The sequence below is a fragment of the Pteropus medius genome, unplaced genomic scaffold (assembly GCF_902729225.1).
Source record: "Pteropus medius unplaced genomic scaffold, Ma_sr-lr_union100, whole genome shotgun sequence".
NCBI lineage: Eukaryota > Metazoa > Chordata > Mammalia > Chiroptera > Pteropodidae > Pteropus > Pteropus medius.
In genome coordinates, this window is record NW_024355206.1 from 4848591 (window position 1) to 4866687 (window position 18097).

Sequence of the window (18097 nt, forward strand, 5' to 3'; positions counted from 1 at the left end):
CCCTTGACAGTGCCCTAGATCACATGGGAGGTGACATCAAGAGGGCAGGTCACAGCCTGGTGTGTCATTTTGGCTTCCCCTGGGCGCTGGGGTCAGGCTGTTGTGACCTCTTGGAATAACTGTTGCCCCTTCTTCAGAAAGAGGAGGGTTTGTGGGGGGCTGCCGGATACCCTGCTAGCACCGACTGCGTGCTGGGAGCGGTCTCCCCCAGACTCCTGTGGCTGGGCACCACGGGCCATGTGGCCCCTTCGGGGGCTGTGGCTGTGGCGAGCTGGAGTGGGGGGGACCACGTCTTCCCGCACATACTAAATTGCTGTCATAGCCTAGGAAGCATTCGGCGTTCGGAAATCCATAGGCCTAGATGACGTGGGGCAAACGTTTGTTTCCACATCTTCAAGTTTGACTATTTTAGAAAATAGAAAGGAGTTTGTCTTATAAAGCTAACACGTTCTGACTCAAAACCAGACCAGAAATAAAAAGGACGTAATTTCATTGTTAAATACAGGCCCAGACAAATTGGGTCTAGCCGGAGGATAAAAAGTATAATGCGTAAATCAGTGTGGTTTCTTCAGAGCATGCAGTGGTCGTTGATTTTTAAAAAAATTCTATAAAATTAAGATTATCATTATTATTAAGAAATATGATCCAGTTAAAATCGAAATGGGAGTTTTGTTGGGGGGAAACTCAATACATAGATACTTAAGTTTACCTGGTTGAAAGATTTTCTGAGAATAGGAAATTTCGAAAAAGAGTAATAATGAACTTACTTGACCAGTTGCTAACATTTATTTTAAAGCTACGGTATTTTAAAAGATGTGGTACAGTTATTGAAACGGATCAGTGGAACAAAATAGAAAAACCCTAAAATAGATCCGAGCATGCATGATAATCAAATCTATTAAAAAGACAAAAGTATTTGAAATCAGTGGAGAAAGAATGAGTTATTTAATCCATTGAGTGGCAATGACTGCTGAAACATTATTCAAAACAAATAATCCCTTTATTTACCCAGATCCACAAGAATTAAAAGAAAAACTCTCATTTGAAAAGAATTAAATTAAAAAATAAAATATCGGGATAAATTTAATTGAGTATTTATGTATAAATGTGGAAGAGAAACCATGGACAGAACGTTCGATTTGTTTGTCTGCTTCTGTTGTTTGAAATTTCTGTTTGTGCCCAAACAGAAGTCCCTTCACTGCCCCAAGCCCGGCGCACACTCCAAAGATGAAACGATGAAAAAAACCAGATGATAAGCTGGGGCTCATGCTCATATCGGACATGGCAGATCTGGGGTTCATATTTACAGTATGAACAGGGGTTCCCAAAACTTTTAAGATAATGATCGAACAATAAACTGATATTAAACGTGGAAAGTCTTGGGGAAAAATGATGTTCCCTGAACAGCAGAATTCCCTTCTAGTTTACCCGCAGGAAGTCATTGTACGTATTTGAAAATGCACACGTATTAGGATCTTTTTCGGAGTTATCTATGGAAGCCAAGAGAAAACAAAAGGAAGTAATCAAGAAAGGGAGAGAGAGAGGGAGAGGGAGGGAGGGAGGGAGGGAGGGAGGCAGGGGAGCCAGCTCCTAAATATCCAACAATAAATGGGTTAAGGAAATCGTGTTACCATAATACAGGTGACGACTGGTCAGTAATTACAAGTAATCTGGAAAGATATTCACTATGAGGTACGTAGGAAAATTCTTTTATGAAAACGACGTTACGTAAATACATACACAAATACATTCCTAAAGATATCTGGAAACTTCTAGGCCAAATGTTACGTTGACATTGGTTATCTCTGGGTTAGTGGGTTACAGTTGGCTTTTCTCAATTTTGCCTACATGTCTTTATTTATTTTTTTATACTATTACCATGTTTTGGTTTGGAGATTAAAAAACATAATTATTAAAAAAATGTTATTTGGAGAATGTCTGGGTCAGTACAGTAACCCTAGGGCGTCAGGTGGAGCTCGGTAAATAGTCAAGCTCCTGGTCGCCGGCTCTGGGGAGATGTCCCCGGCCACCCAGGCCTTTGTATGTTCTTCTCTGAGTTCCTGAGGTGTGCGTGATTCGCCATGTCATCTTTGCCCTTTACATTGTTTCCCGTGTGTTGTTGGGTCTCCACCGAGGAGCTGTATGCCCCCTGAGGGCAGGGGTGGGGCCTTGGAATTCTGTCTCCCTTGGGCTCCGGGCAGAACTACACAGCTGCTCCCAGGACAAGGGCTGGGCCAGAAATCTCTGGCTTGGAGGACCAGTGAGAAAGGGGCCCCAGAGGTCAGTGAGGGCGTCCCCTGGCGAAGGGCAGCTGGGAGAGCCGAGGAGGGCAGAGAGCAGGCGTCTAGCCCCAGGGAGCCGAGCGCCCGCCGTCGGTGGCCTCACCAGCTCTCTGCACCCTTCTGGTTCTCCATGGGTAATCCGTCATGTTAACTTGTGCCTTCTGTCTCTGTGTGACGTGGACAGGTCCTGAGGTTCCCCGGGACCAGCCCTGCTGCCGCGGCCTCTATGACTTTGAGCCGGAAAACCAAGGGGAGCTAGGATTTAAAGAAGGGGACATCATTACGCTCACCAATCAGATAGACGAAAACTGGTACGAAGGGACTCTGCGTGGGGAGTCCGGATTCTTCCCCATTAACTACGTTGACGTGATCGTGCCTTTACCTCGGTAAACGTGTACCTCGCACGCTCCGGACAGACTTTCCTAACTGAAATGAATTCACGCCCGTGTTCTCTCCGCGTGGTGGTCTGTGACATCCTTGCTCTGTGACCAGCTCCGTGACCTTTGTACGCCGTGTTCCCTTTATAATGTATTTTATATCGGTTTGATTTGTATAAATGATTTTCTTGTCGTAGCTACATGAAAAGAGTTTTCTTTTCTGCCGATTGTTCTAAAGGTCATGGGTTAAATTAATGAGTGCTCTTCTTGTCGCTTAAAAGGATGCTGTACCCTCTGCAGGCAAGTCAGCCCATCGCCCACACTCCCCGGCTGCAACGGAATGAACGCGACGTTCAAAACAGAGAAATGCTAAGTGCTTTGTTTCTGGACACGACCGATGTGGCATCTGGTCTTTTCCCCTCGTGTTTTAGCCGACCTGTGAATAGCCCAATAAACACGACACACTGTGTTGGCAAAAGGCCTCGGTGATTCTGAACGTTACGCTGATTTTTAGGCACGCTCTTCCGGCCACAGACTCCTGCGCCCGGGGCCGACCACGGGGTCACGGCACGGGCACTTTGAGGTTTGCTCCGGACCAGTCAGCCCGCCGGAGAGGGCCTCCCTTTCAGCCCGACTCAAACACGGCACCCCCTCCTTCCAGTTCGGGGATGGAAAAGCCTTCCTTGCACTCTCAAGTTTATTTATGAAAGAGCCTAACTCGAGCTTCCTTCGATCTCCACCCTGGGGCACAAATGACACTCGGATCCCTGAGTGTAGAGGGAGGCCTGCATGCCGACCAGTGCCTTCCTCTCCCCTTCCCCTCAGGACTCGGCCTGTCTGCAGAGCGTGCAAGTTCCCAGTGGCCCCCGCCCTGCCTCCTGCTCAGAGCTACAGACCCTGCCCTGTGGGCGAGGCCCTGGGTAATCCGGGGCCTTCTGCGACTGGGCGGGTAAGTCCATCTGGTTATGGGGTTCTCGGTGAGGTGGCCTCTGGCCCCGAGATCTGAGCTACGTTTTCCAGTCTCACCTTCCCCGGGAATAAGGTGGTGCTTTGGTTTCCCTATTTCTCCTCTCTTGTCTCACTTCTCAGCTGGTTCTGATCGGTTCTCTTCAAATGCCAGCATCCGGCCTGTCCGTGTGGGAGCTCTGAGGACGGGGCGGGTGGGGGCATTCGGGGGAGGCTCAGGGTGCGGCCAGGGCATGCGTCCTTGCACGTCCGAGTGTGGGCCCTCGGATTTCCTCTGTGACCACTGTCTGTAGTTTCTGTTAAGGCTCACTTGAGACTGGCCAGCGTTCAGCTGTCCAGACATGGCACGAGTCCGATAGGTTTTACTCCCTCTATTGCGTGTCGTCCGTTGGGCCTGTCCACCATTGGGGTACTTCTCCCCTGGGCTGATAAGCATTGAGTTTTCCATCCAGGTCCGAGGCAGGTGGACCCTGCGATAACGTGACTTTTCTGCACGGACATTCCCTCTGCTGTGTCTGTCAGTGTAGGAGATTCCGATGGCAGCTTTCTCTGTAGCGATGTGGCGGGCTTTATCATGAGCCAGAAAGAAAAAGGGCTTCTGTTTCGTTGGGGAAAGAGAGACTGCATCTCACATATCTCAGTCTCGGGGATCAGGCTGTGCGAGGGCCTAGAGCAGAGCTGATACGGTGTACAGTCCGGTTTCGATGGTTTAGCTAAGAGGTTCTCAGCTCTTGCTGTGCGTTAAACTCTGGACGACTTAGAAAGTATATATCTGGCCCTCACCCCTCCGTCGTCAAGGACTGGGGTTAGGCCTGGGCCTTCGTAATTCTAAGGTGCAGCCGGGAATGAGGACAGTGCTCAGATGAGCAGAGAGGGTCGTATCGGGGGATGAACCAGGCAAGCACTGACTGTGGGAGCCTGTGAGGCTCCAATAAAAGGCACCCCTCTCTCCTTCCCGAGTCACAAAGACACTGAGGCTTTAGACAAGGGGAAGAACAGATGAGCCCCCCGATCCCTCCCTCACCTGCGTTGTCGGAGCCACGTCGGAGTAAGTAGCTTCAGATGACAGCCAGAGGGCCCGCTGGCCGAGCCCCGCAGTACGCAGACCCTCCCCTCGTCGGTCCGGCGGGCTTACCGCATGGATGCGGGCAGGCAAGAATCCACGTTACCTGCTCCCTCTCTCGCCCTGGGAGGGACAGTGACACACACCTGTATTGGTTCCTCTCTCTCCTTTCACACTTGTCACGTGTCCCTCCCCCATGCCCAGCACTGACACACAAATTTCTGTCCTCTCCATGTGGTGGTTTCCGTAGGGAACGGGGGGTTTAAGTAAAACATGTGAGCTCAAATCATCGTTCTTGGATCAGAAGTCTCTGCTTGACCTGAAATGTCATGTGAATAACAGTTTAAAAAAAAAATGAAACGAAACTTCTCCATTTTCCTTATTTACGCTCTGCAGAACACGGGATATTTTGTTCTCGATTTTCCTGACCCCTCACATAAACTTGGGGATACCTGTTTCGTGAAATCTTGTGGTTTCTTAGTTTCTTAAAAAAAATCAGCAGTGGAAGCACAGCGCGCTGGCCCGTGCTGCACTCAGCAGGGTCGCGAGGAGGGGCCGTGTGCCCCACCCTTGCTTTCGGTGGTGAACCAGAGACCCTCACGGGGACTGAGTGTCACGCTGTGTTTTTCAGGCTGACGACCACAGCAGAAGAGCAAAGACCAGACCCATCCAGCCAGAGCCCGGTGTGGACGCCCAGCCCGGGTGTAGACAGGTAGAAGTCACAGGTGGCTCGGCCTTTGCCGCTTTTTTTTTTTTTTTTTTTTGAGAAAAAAGAGATCACCCTCGATGTTTTCACCATGTAGTGAGAATTATACGCCCCTTACGTGCACATTACAGAACTTCTTTTCCTGATAAACAGATATATGGATGGAAGGGGAATAAATGGATACCTGGCTGTTTTTAGCTGCACTGTCACCTCCTGGGAAGGGGTCACCAGATCTCTACTCTGTCCCTTCCCGTGTGGCTTCAGGTAGCCACCATACGCCGATAGGTCACAAATCTAAATCTCCAGCCCAGGTTGTGTTCCTGATCCGAGACCCACAGGCACTTCCGGCTCAAAAGGTCCCAGGCAAAGCCATTGTCTCGGGACGGCCCCGTCCCGCGCAGTGTGCTGCTGCTGCTCTTAGGTGCCCTATGTCAGGAACGGCACTGACAGCTGCCACCGCTGGCCCCGACTTGTCTCTCCTCGGCGCCCTGCTGTTTAAGTCATTCACCACGTCTCAGCAATACCCCTTCTCCGATGCCTTCTGTCCATCCAGCTCCTTCTGTCCCCACTACCACCGACGCCGGGTTAGATCATCATTTATCCCACGCTGTCTCATGTGCTCCTTCTGACCAGGCCACTGTGTCCCCAGCACCTGCCTGGCACAAAGCAGGCTGTCGGTAAATAACACACTGCAGTGCAGAGAATCCAACTGAATAACTGGTTCTTCTCACTCATCCACTGAGAGCTTTTCTTTTCGCCTGAGTTTTGGTAAAGAAGGGATCCACAGGCTTAATCGGCTATCCAGACCCACCCGCCGTTATGTGTGTTTTGCAAAACTTAATACCTAAGAAATGTTTTCATTGAACTTATAGTTGAAAAAAAGACTTTTCAAGTATTCCTTTGTGGTGTTTCCAACCCAAACATCGCCGAGCGGGGAGAGCCGCGGCTCGTGGGGAAGCAGACTAAACAGGCAGGCCTCGTTTTGTGGTGCAGGATGCGTGACGTGCAGGGCCGGGCCTGAAGACGCAGAACATGCTTTCGTGCACCACGCTTCTCGACGGGTTGCAAGGAGATGCATGTCCCGTTTTCAAACAGCAAAGCACTCTGTCCTGCTCGCTCACGTGCATCGATGCTGGAACAAAAGCTTGGTCTCCTGGAGTGGTCAGAGATGACGCTCGCCATGTTTTTTTTTCTGGAAAGCTAAGAGTGACTAGTAAAAGGAATATATATATTGCTTGTCGTTTTGTTTTTCTTGAGTTTAACCCTTTCGTGAGTGATTATTTTTCTGAATTATAGCACATACTTCCATATCTCCGTAGACGGACTCTAACGAACAAATGTGTCCGTAGATGACCTGGATTCATGGACGCGAACACCGTACTGACTCTGATCTCTGCCCCACGAAGGTGAACAGAGCTGCCTCAGACTGTGTGACATGTCGTATGGTTTTTCTCTGGCACCTTTTTGCTGTCCGGATGTCTTTTCTTAGCCGATGTTCTGTCTCTTTCTGATTGATAGTCTCTAATTTACTCTTGAAGACTAGATGAGCAAACAAGTTAGAACGGTGGGCAAAGGATGAATCAGTGGTCTCGGGTAAGACCTCGCCGTTTGCTTCTGTGCAGTAGGTTTAAAGTTAACGGTTGGCTGCTTGCCCGCTTCTTCTGCTCCTGTCGTGGGGAGACTCGAGAGAGACTGCCCAGGATGTGTTCTCCATTAGGACGGCGTTGCTGTGCGGTGCCCGCAAAGGATAAACACACTCTCAGAGGCCACACGGGAAGGACCTACCGGAACTTTCTAAGGTTTACGCTTTCACACTGCAGTGGAGAAAGTTGACGCTCAGAGAAGCGAAGTCAGGTGAGGTCAAAGGCACTGGCAAACCCAGGGTATCTGTTTTGTTCGTGCTCGACAGCGGGGTCTGTGTGTGGACGTGTGGACGTGGATACGTACACGCTTATCAGGGTCTGAGACACGCACAGACCCGAGTCAGGCCAACGGCTGCCTGGCCCTGGGGGCCAGATGGAAACAGGCTTTGGATTTGGGGCCAGGAGACTTTGCTGGCCCTGGGAAGAGTCACTCAATGCCTACTTAGTTCCTTCCCAACACTTTAGGGGACTCTAGCCCTCCCCTGCCCCACCCCCAAGGAGTTGGAACTTTCTAGAAAGAGTCTGTCCAATTGCACCTTCCTGACAGAGGTTTTGCTTGTGTGGTGCTGTAGCAGCCCTAATCCCTAAGCTCCCAACCTGAAGTCATGGGTCGAGCCCCGAGGGGCTGTGTGCCAGAACACCTCCTGTCACCCCTCTCCCCAAGAGCTGTTTTTGCTCAGGAGGCAGAAGAGTAGCCGGACGAAGACTTGAACTTGTTTTATGAAGCACCCCACTCTGCACAGGCGGAAGACCACCACCAGTACCCGAGCAGTTCCTGTGTGGGGCCGGGGACACCTGAGAAGCTGTGGACAGTAGATGCTGCTGAGATGGGAACACTTTACCAGCAGGTACACCCATCCCTTGGCTTATGCAGGTGTGGCAGCTCAGGGCTTGCACCCGAGACCTCCTCTGAGGCGTTGTTTTTGGCTTGTGACAGCTGTGAGCAGGTTACAGCGCCACCCAGCTCCAGGGGAGGCAACGACCGACTGGCAAGTGGGTACCAGGACCCAGTCCTGTTGCATTAACACAGGGCAGCTCTATGTTGTAGCTTCTGCTCCTGGGCCTCTAGTGACCAGGAGAGGGCTAGTCTCCCCTGGGGCACCGGTGAGCCCTGTCCTCCCCTGCACTCCCCACACAATCCCGCACCCCTCAGACACCCGCTCACCTAACATGCCCAGCCTGGTATCTCCTGGCGGCCTTGGCTGAGAACGCGTCCTTTATGCCTCCTGCAGTCAGCTGTGAGGTTCCCAGGATTAGCCTGCACACACTTCTTTTCTGAAAGAGTCTACTCGGGCGTGCTTCCCAAGTCCACCTCACGAGACCTGCAACCAGAAAGAGCCAATCGGTGTCCAGAACAAACTCAGGCCGATGTGCCAAAGTGAAGTTGGCCCTCTTAGGGTAGAATACCCACATACCCCGACTCCAGCATCACCAGGGGGTACCTTCCCTGGTCCTCTCGGCGTCCCTCCCATACGAAGGTTGCTCTGTCGTGCCTGCCTGGCTGGGGTCGGCCGGCGGTGCTGGGCGGAGGGGTAGAAATGTCTGAAACTCATGCAGGAATGAGACAGAGCCTGAGACAGGTCATGGAAACCAAGAACTCAAGAGTCTGGGTCCCAGGGAGGAAATGGAACTTGGTTTCTCAGCCCTCTCAGAGTTGAAAGGCACTGACTGGTGGTGGGTAGTCTCACTGGGGGTCTGAACCCCTCGAGGTAGACGGAGTGGTGGGCGTCTGCATCCCCCACCTCCACACTCTCGTTAAACATTTTGGCCAGGCCTCAGGGGAGAGGACGAAGGGTGGGAGGGGAGAGTTGGTGGGTGACTGAGGGAAGGGCTCTGTGTCTACACTTGGGCGGAGTGGTGAAGGTGAGTTCCAATGGGGTGGTTAGGGGGTGATTCTGGGGACAGGACCTGTGAGGACCAGCCGGCCCTCCCCGAGTGCAGGCTGCCCTCCACGGCTCCGTCATCCTAGCTCACAGCGTCTTAGCTACCCACATAGGACTGCCCGGCCTGCCAGGTGAATAGGAAGGTGTCACTTCCATCAGAGGTGCTGGCGATGGCTTCTCCTCTGCTCTTACTCTTGACCAGCTGTTTCTCGAGGGCGCTGGCCTGATGCTACGCAGATCGTGCAGAGAGAAGCTCGGCCATGGCCTCTATACCTGCTGTGGGGCACTGGCAGGAGGGAGGTTGGCTCAGGAACCCAAAGTGCCCAGTGGAAAAGAGACAGGAAGTGCTGCTGGCCATTTCTACCTTAGAGCAGAGCAGCTCAAAGTCCCCAACTACCACCCCCCTCCAACTCTAGAGGCCTTTCCGGCGCTTTTCCTGAGTTGTAGGCACTGGGAACTCGGCTCGAAGCAGCTTGCCACTGCAGAGCATAATATCTCTTTGAATTCTCCATTTCACCTTGAATATTCATGGGGTTTCTGCAGTAGATGCCCGTGACGCTGCAGGCAGGACTGGCGTTAGCATGTGAATCTCGTGAGCGCTGCTCTGGTCTCGTTGCTAAGAGCGTGCGGGGTCAGACTTTGGTGCATCAGTCCCCTCCCTGGTCAGACGGAGCAACGACTGTGCGTGATGACCGAGTTGATGGGAGTCAAGTGTCTGGGAGAGAGCCGGGGGCCTCCCCGGTGCCTCAGATGCCCTCGTTTGTCCCCTGCTCCCCTGACGTGAGATGCATTAATTGCACATTCCAGGTGTGTGAATTCACCTACTTGCTAAAATTTACTTGCAGCCCCCAAATCAATAGGTGCAGCCCTTTCGTGGTCACTCGATGAGGGGTTCCAGTGCAGGCGGAATGAGGCCGCACTCCGCCTTCTTACCAGACCGGGGCCTTCTATGGTCTAGGCAGGGCCACGTGTCACGATTTTTGTCTTTTCTGTTGGTGGTCTCGCTGTTTACAAATGGGCCCCCAAGAGCAGGTCCGAAGTGGCGAAATAAGATGTTTTGAAAGAGACACACATAAAATAAGGTTATGTATCGATGGATTGACAAAAATGTGACCAGAGGCTGGCAGGAACCTAACCCTGAGTTTCCCCTAGGACTGGTGACTCTGTGTTCACAGATTCAGTGACTTTACAGAACTTAACTATGGTGGGTACCGCCGGCGGCACCTAGGTGCTCACGGGAGGGTGCAGCCCAGCTCTCCCTGCCCCTCACCGCTGGGTGTCCCGTCCTCCTGCCCCTGTGGCCGCTTCACACGAAGTGTCCAAAGCTCATTTCCCACCAGGTTCCAGCCGCTTTGCGTGGAGTAGGGATGGTCTCGGAGATGCTCCTCTTGGCCAGAGGAGGTCACCAGAGTGAGGAAGGGAAGACAAGGGGGAAGGCGGACGGGGCCTCTCCTCCGGTAAAGCCCTATCACGGCCCAGAATATGCCAACCACAGGGTGGCGGGAAGAGATACGGCCCGATCCTGGCTGAGCAACTCACCGTGTCCGAGTTATCTGTCCCCTGAGCCTCAGTGTCCACGTCGGTGAAATGGGAATAATGCTACTAAGGCCATAGGGGACATTAGCTGTGCATATGGAAGCTGGCATAGTGGCGGGCACACGCTCGGTACCTAAGGACACGCCAACTTGGGTGGGGACATAAAGCAGACTTTATGTCCCCACCCAAGTTGGGGTCCCCTGGCCCTTGGCTCGTGGGAAGCAGCACCAGGTTCCTGGCTATGAGGTGGCTCTCCGCGGTCACTCGAGGTCCCCAGCAGCCAGATGTCGGGTGGACAGTGGGTTTACTGGGGTCCCATGGCGCAGGTGTGGGTGTGCGCGGGGCGCCAGGAGGCCAGGGCGGGCACCTGGGTGCAGGCACGAGCCAGCGGTTCCAGGCCAATCCTACGTGTGGCCGCTGGGCCTGACTCAGCCGAGGGGGCGCTGGGCCGGGGGGCGGCGGAGGCGGGGGGCTCATGATCCCCGCGCGGGCCTCGGCGGAGGCGGGGCGGCCCGGCTGGCTCGCGCGCGCCCGGCGGCGGCGGCGTCGGCACTCCCGGCTCTGGCACCAGGCCTGGCGGCCGGCCCGGGCGAGGAGTGGCTTCCAGGAAGCGGGCGGAGGAGCGTTCCAGCCGCGTCTCGCCGTCGCCGCGGCCCCGCGCGCTCCGAGCGCCCGGCCCCTCGCGGTCCCTGCGCGCCGACGGCCCTGGGGCGCGGGCGGGGGGCGCGGGCGGTGGCGCCGGGCGCGGGGCGCGCTGTGCACTTGCCGGGCGGTGCAGGTGGCGGCGCGCGCCCTGCGCCCTGGGCGCGCGCCCGGAGGGGCGGGAGAGGCGGGGCGGGGCGCCCGGCCCCATTTAGCTTCGCGGCGGCGGGAGGCCGGCGTCGGGGAGCCCGGGCCGTGCTCCTCACCAGGTGGCGACGGGGCCTCCTCTGCGCAGCGTGCGCCCAGCCGCGCCGCCCATTCCAGACGCTTCTGCGGCGCCAGGTGGGTGCCCCTGGCGCGGCGCGGCGAGGACGGCACCCTCAGCCGCTCGGGGGGCGCTTCTGACAGGTTTGACGAGTCCATGTTTAAAAATGAAGGTGCCGGTGACCGGCCAGTACTGAACCCCAGAGAACCTCGGCCCCTCGCGGGGTTCTGGAGGGTTCGGGGAGGGGCGCGCGGGGCTCCGCTTGGTCGGAGGGGCGCTCTGGAGATTTTTCTGAGGGGGAGTCTCAGGTTTGGGGCAGTCTGGGGGCGTCCGGGGGGAAACGGGCAGCCGGCAGCCTGGGGCTTCGAAGGTCTGGCAGGTTGGCCGCGGGCCGCGGGCGCCGAGGGCGGAGCGCGGGCGCATGAGGGGCGCGGGGACCGCGGTGCGAGCGGCTGAGGGGCGCACGGTCCCGGCCCGGCCCTGTCACCGCCCCGGGTCGGAAGCGGCAGCACATTTGCGGATCGCATTAGGCCAGGCCCTTAATGCTTTCTGCAGATGGAGAGGAGCCACCGACCCGCCCCCGGACACCGGCTCCGCCAAGGCGCCCGCGAGGCGAAGCGAGAGGCAAGTGTGACCGCGGCTTTTCCAGTCTCGACTCCCACTGATTTCCCTCGGCAGCGGCAGGAGGGCTCTGAAGAAGCCCCTCGCTGCCCTCCTGGTCCCAGGGGCCCCCACCTGCGTGGAGAGACTGTGCTGGCGGGCTGTGGGGCCGCGCCCTCCCGGCGCCCCTTACCTCGGCTCGCAGGCCTCCGGCTGCAGCTCGGGCCTCTGAGGGCGCGCGGTGGCATCTGGTGGGGAAAGCCTTGACCTGTCAGAAGATCCGCATCCCCGCCCCAGGGATGTCACTGCCTCTCTGTGTGACCGTAGTCAGGTCCCTTTCCCTCTGGGCTGGCTTAGTTGGTCCTTAGACGCATTTTTGCCTGAAGCAGCAGAAGCTGGCAGGTGCCCTAACCCTTGGCTCCATGCTGGCCTCCTGCGTCCGATGCCAATGGCCACACCCTGCCGCTGACAAATGAGTTGGAAAGTGCCCGAGTTAGAGACGTCTCAGCTCCTGGAGGGCTGGACGTGTGGGCTGCCCATTTGAGGCAGGTCCAGATGCCCTCCTGACCTTGATGTGGACTGGTCCCAAAGAAAGCCTCAGCCAGTCTGGAGCCGGGAGCAGGGAGCCCATCCTGGACCCACACAGACATTTCCAATCTCCCTCTGATTGGTCCGTTAAGTCATGGGTGTTGCTGCTGGGGCCAGAGCTTGTTGGGAAGAGCTCTTTCCTCTTTTGTAGGCTACAAGTAAGACCCCAAGGAGACAGGACCCCATGGCTTCCTGGACGAGCTCCTGGCAGCTGCCCATGTGGATGGTCGTGTTGCAGTCCGCCCTCCTGCAGGTAAGAGAGGGGAAGAGAAGTGGCAGGTGTTTCTCTGCTTCCTTAGATCACCTAAGGTGTGTGGCTGGCGTTAACCCCATACCAAAGAGCATCTAGTTTTCTCTCCTACCTCTAGAGAATGGTATTTCTGGTTGACTTAGCTGTTAACAACGATCCACATTTTTTGGGGTCCCCCCTCGGAGCCACACCCACGGCCTTAACACCACGGCGGGTGGCATGTACCAGTGGTGACTCGGGGCTGCGACACGCCCTGTCTTTTTAGTCTAGAATGACTGTCTGCTTGTGCCAGAGGACAGGACGGGTGAATGGGCGGACCTCGGGGGTCTGGCCTCAGCCCTGCTAATAAGTATGCATTCCGAATATACACATATTGCACCATTTCGCGGTCCTTCCTTGAGACTCTGGTCTTCCCCACTGGCCCGGGAGCACCCAGCTCATTCACCGCATCCTCATTTGCCTACAGAGCGTTGCCTGAGAGACAGTAGGGAGTGGTGGGGACAGTGGCAACGAGGACGGCGTGTGCTTCATCCGTTACGAGCCGCCTCCGCTGAGCTCCAGCCACAGCCAGGTGGGAACGCAAGCCCACGATGGCCAGACCTTCCATTTTTTTCTACATAGCTGCAGCATCCAGATTTCCTATGAAGTCTAGTTTCCAGAGCATTCTAAGTCAGACGGATGTGTGCGTAGCCTGGCTACGGCGGAGTAGTTTGTAGGCTCACATCTGAAGGGACAGAGCCCATCTTGGCATTGGGCTGCTGCCAGCCCACATAGCACTTTGTGTGAATTGGGGAGAGGCAGCCCCTCCCTGCGGATGTCATTCTCAGTCACGTGGCTTGGTGGCCTGTATACCCTCAGGGCGTGTAAAGGGCCTGTTAACGAGGGCAGGCACGTCTGCTAAGTGCGCATGCGCACATGCATACCTAGCTACCCCGGGGTGGCTTAGACCTCTGTGCCCCTGGCGTCGCTCTCTGGGGCTGTTTCTGAGGCCTCTTTCAACCCCGATGCCCCATGATTTCTGTGACTCCACAACCATATTTTAAGAGCTATCTTCTGTTAGAACGAAAGTTAAGCGTTTTCAGAGTCATTTTTGGGTTCCGCTGGTTAGCGAGGTGTGGCGTGCGGCGAAAAAGTGGATGCTAGCTTTTCTGTCCTGCCAGAGGATCCGAAACAGGGGACGGGAGCCTCAGACGTCTGATCCTGGTCGAGTGGGGCTGAAGCTTCAAGGCGCAGCGGCGTCTTGCTCTGCCTTCTTTCACCCTGGAAGACTGAAATGTGCCTTGAGGCGGTCTGTTGACCTTCGGCCAAGGGCAGTGTTTGCCCAGCTTGAATCACGCACCTCCTGTGGATTTTTCCATATCCGCGTGCTTCTGGCAGCGCCGTTTCCACGTGTGGGGCCAGCCGTCTTCATCATCCGCACTGTCCACTGTTTGAATGCCAGCTGCGCCACTTTACTACCTGTCCTGCACACGTCGCTGTGTCTCAGTTTCCACACCTGTAGAGAGGGGGTATCTAGCTCGTAGCATCGTCTGGAGCAGCTGGACCATTGGGGAGTGGAAGAAAGCAATGAAACCAAAGAAAAACGGTGTTTGGCATCTAACGGGTGGACAGTGAGCACTAGCCAGCTCGCTGCACTGTTCGAAACAGACTCAGGGCCTGTCATGATGCTGGGGAGCTGCAGGGGGCGCTCGGGAGGCACCGGCTGCAGCAGAGGCTGGAAGGCGGTGGGTGGGCCCTGGACTGGGGGAGGTTCCTGCAGGTGTGGGTGGGATTGGGCAGGGCCCTCCGACCACTGCCCTGGTAGAATTCCAGTGAAGGGGAGGGCGGTCCCTGGGTCCTGCCCGTAAGTGGACACTTGATTATCTCTCTTGGGTCAGCGGGGGTGTGATTCACAGTTGCCCCTCTGAGTTTTCTTGGGATTTTGGTGTTTGGGGAAGGGGGCTGTAAGACGCTTCTTGGTATCTCTCGGTGCCTTAGGAGTGCTGCCACCAGGTGGCTGATAGAGAATTTATAGCCCTGTGAGGCTGAACGTCAAAGGGCGTGGATGTGCCGGCTAATTTAATAAAAACTAGATTTTCTGTATTTAATCAGCTAAACCTTCGGCTCTTGCATTCACTGACCACACGTAATTGTGACAGATCGCAGAGCAAGCCGCGAGGTCTGTAGTCTTGTTTTTTTCTAAGTCCTTCTTGGCCGTTTTTGGAGGCATCCATTGCTTCTCTCACCCAGACAAGAGGAAGGACCTCCGTCTTCCTGTCTCACAGGCCCTGGAAGCTTCCTTTTGCTCTGGGCCCTGTCCTCAGGGACCCTGATCTTCCCTGAGAACACAGCTGCTACTCTTCCAGCTCTCTCTCCCAGCCTCCTCATCGAGAAGTCTCTCAGCTCTGTGGGACATAAATATGGAGCCATTCACCAGCTCCGGCCATGCTTCGTCAAACCTGGTCCATCCTCATCCCGAGGTGAAATCCTCGGCAGATCCACCCTCATTTATTAAAAGTCCAGTCCAGTTTAAAACTCTGACCCCTCCCCCATCAGCCGCCACACACTTGATTTAAATCTCACCTCGTTCTGTCTAGTCGAGGCTCGGCAGGTGGCTGGCTCCAGGTGCTGGCAGTGGGGTCACGCTGTGGCTTATCGTCATATCACCTAGGCCAGGGGTGAGTGAGGACTGACTCTGGGCTACGTCTTGCTTTTCATGATTCGGGGTCCAGCTTTCCTGGGGCTGGAAATAAGGAGAGGGGACAGGGAGGAGGGCAAACAGCTCTTCTCTTAACCGGAGGCCACCCTCTGCTAGTTGGCTCTTCCGACTCTTCTGTGGGGCGAGTGTGAGATCTGCAGCAGAGTCTGCAAGACAGGTTTCCCAGAGCAGAGGGTCCAGCTCTGCCTCGCCTCAGGCTGCCGGGGTCTTGCCCCGCAGGCAGCCCTGTGGGGTGGGGTGCTGGCTGCGTGGTTTTAACCCAGGTCACTTCGATTGTTGTTCAGCTGACTCCCAGGAAATGCCCACATCGTGCTGTGCAGACTGGGGGTGTAGGAGCCCGCCTCCTCTCTCCGTCCTGCCAATTCCTTTCAGTTCTTGCTGTGGAAGGTCCAGGGACAGGTTGGATCCGGTCTAAGCAGCTGTTCCTCTGGGGAGTGCATTGCCCGTCTCTGCTCAGGCACAGCCCATTCTTCAGTGCCCCTCAGTCCTTAGAGATGAGGGAGGGAGGGAGGGAGATGGCGGCTGGTGACAGCAGGACTTATCTGAAGTCCTCTTGTTCGGGAGCTAGCTCTAAGGGAGCTCCCCTCCTTGTCTGCCGTCCGCCCTGGCTTCCAGAGAACTGTGTGGTTTGCTTCCTTCCTCCCCTTGTATGCTCTCTGCAGGCAGCCAGAGTCACTCTCCAGAGGCTCCTGGGGTTTCTCCCGGGGGACCCAGGCCTCACAATTATTCAGGTTTTCAAATTCAGCTTTTGATGTTCTCTTCATATGGGATTACATATACACCGAAAAGATAAAAAGTTGTCTATTATTTTCAAATGTGAACATTGAATATGAAACACAATTTTGATAACTCAGTTTCAGTCTTTCCTTCTTTTTTTCCTTTTTTTCGTTTCTTTTCTTTCTTCCTTCCTTTCTTTCCTTTTCCTTTTCCTTTCCTCCTCCCTTCCTCCTCCTCCTTCCTTCCTTTCCTTCCTTCCTTCCTTCCTTCCTTCCTTCCTTCCTTCCTTCCTTCCTTCCTTCCTTCCTTCTTTCCTTCCTTCCTTCTTTCCTTCCTTCTTCTTCTCAACGATCTCTCCAAAATAAAGAGGCCGGGTGTCTCCGAGAGGCTTCTGCCTGCCTCTTCCATGAGCTGCAGCTCAATATATCCAGGAGCCACTAGCTACCTCCCCCGGGGCCTTCCCTGCAGGCCTCAAACACAACACTTCCAAATGCAAGTCCTCACTGCCCACCCCAGCTCTGTCTCAGCACCTGGCTCCTCCATCATGTAGTCACCTGAGTCGGAATCCTGGGGTCACTCTGCATGCCTTCTTCTCTGTTGCCCCTGCTCTGTACCCTTTCTGTCACTAAGTACCACTTATTTCATCTCAGAAATCTCTTAAATCTTTTTTTCTCTCTCTGTTTCCATTGACACCACATGTTGGAAGAGTACCTGTCAGAGTGGGGTATGAGATAAGGATGAACAGAGACAGTTTGTGGCTCCACTGAGGCGGGGGTGGACCTTGAAGATCATGCTTAGCAAATAAATAGTGAAGAGAACTTTATTCAGGGAGCAGCAGGGAGTCCTGTGAGCATTGATGGGTGTGTGTGTGTGGGGGGGAGGGGGGCACTGTTGGACCACTGGGGACACATTTGCGCAAAGGCCCTGGGCACTGGTCCAGGTTGGTGATGAGGAGACCTTCAACTTCGCTCACGAGAGTGAATAGTTAGTCGTAGGCTAGAGGGTGTCACTATGGACACCATATAAGAACCTGCAGTTATAGGACTTGACAGGTGATTACATGGGGTTGAGAGAGGGAAGCCTTGAAAATTCCTTCAGGTTTCGAACAAAGTTTTAGGGACATATGAAGGTGAAAATTCACCCTGGTCTCGTGAAAGGGTTGGTTACGTCTGAAGGCGCCAAGTCCAGCGGAAGGTGGGGATTGTGAAAGATCGGGCACTGAATAAAGTAAGTAAACGATACTGTTTGAGAGGTATTCAGCATCATTAGAAAGGCGTTTGGTATTTTTGTTTGTTTGTTTTTAGCAAAACAAACACCTCGACGTATATGTGCTCCAAAGGGAAGCAGCCAGGAGAATGGGAGGGATTAAAGATACAAGAGGAAAAAAAACAATTATAGATAATTCTTTTGCGACCGAAAAAAAGGAGGCACAGTCCTTCCACAGGATTGCTGGTGGATTTTGAAGCACCAAAGCTAACGTCTTATGGAAACCACATTTCGAGGTTGAGAATGCTTTCAGTTTATTTTTACAGAGATGCTAATTTCCATAAATAGCATGGCAGCATAAAGTAATTTCCTCTCCAAGTATTTTATGCAATTACTTTCTGGAATTTGTCAGCACTGAACAGCTCCAGCCAGTGTATGCTATAAATTATTGTGGTCAAATAGAAATGCATTTGTTCTCGAAGCCTTCATTTAGAAATACGATAGCGTTTTATTTTGAAAATAATTTAGAAACAAGGAAGAGTAACTCTTTTATTAGTAAAAACTTACAGTGTTAAAGGACTCTGAATTCTCTTTTGAAATTTCCATTGCGTTTCCCCCCCTCCCCCCGATTTAAACACTTCAAACATACTCGTTATAAAAAATGTGGACAACATA

At 54.1% G+C, this 18097-nt stretch overlaps 2 protein-coding genes across 4 annotated transcripts in view; both read left to right on the forward strand.

Moving 5' to 3' along the window:
- Nucleotides 1-2861, forward strand: part of SH3GL3 (SH3 domain containing GRB2 like 3, endophilin A3) — a 138975-nt gene extending 136114 nt beyond the window's left edge. The window contains exon 10 of the mRNA XM_039858482.1: nucleotides 2467-2861. Within this exon, the coding sequence (XP_039714416.1) occupies nucleotides 2467-2672 (206 nt within the window). The 3' untranslated portion in view covers nucleotides 2673-2861. The remainder of the gene's footprint in view (nucleotides 1-2466) is intronic.
- Nucleotides 2862-11298: 8437 nt separating this feature from the next.
- Nucleotides 11299-18097, forward strand: part of ADAMTSL3 (ADAMTS like 3) — a 171978-nt gene continuing 165179 nt past the window's right edge. For 2 of the 3 annotated variants that reach the window (XM_039858473.1, XM_039858472.1), the window contains exons 1-3: nucleotides 11299-11440; nucleotides 11919-11987; nucleotides 12703-12804. In XM_039858473.1, the coding sequence (XP_039714407.1) occupies nucleotides 11919-11987; nucleotides 12703-12804 (171 nt within the window). In that variant the 5' untranslated portion in view covers nucleotides 11299-11440. The remainder of the gene's footprint in view (nucleotides 11441-11918; nucleotides 11988-12702; nucleotides 12805-18097) is intronic. The other variant, XM_039858474.1, reaches the window with a different exon arrangement.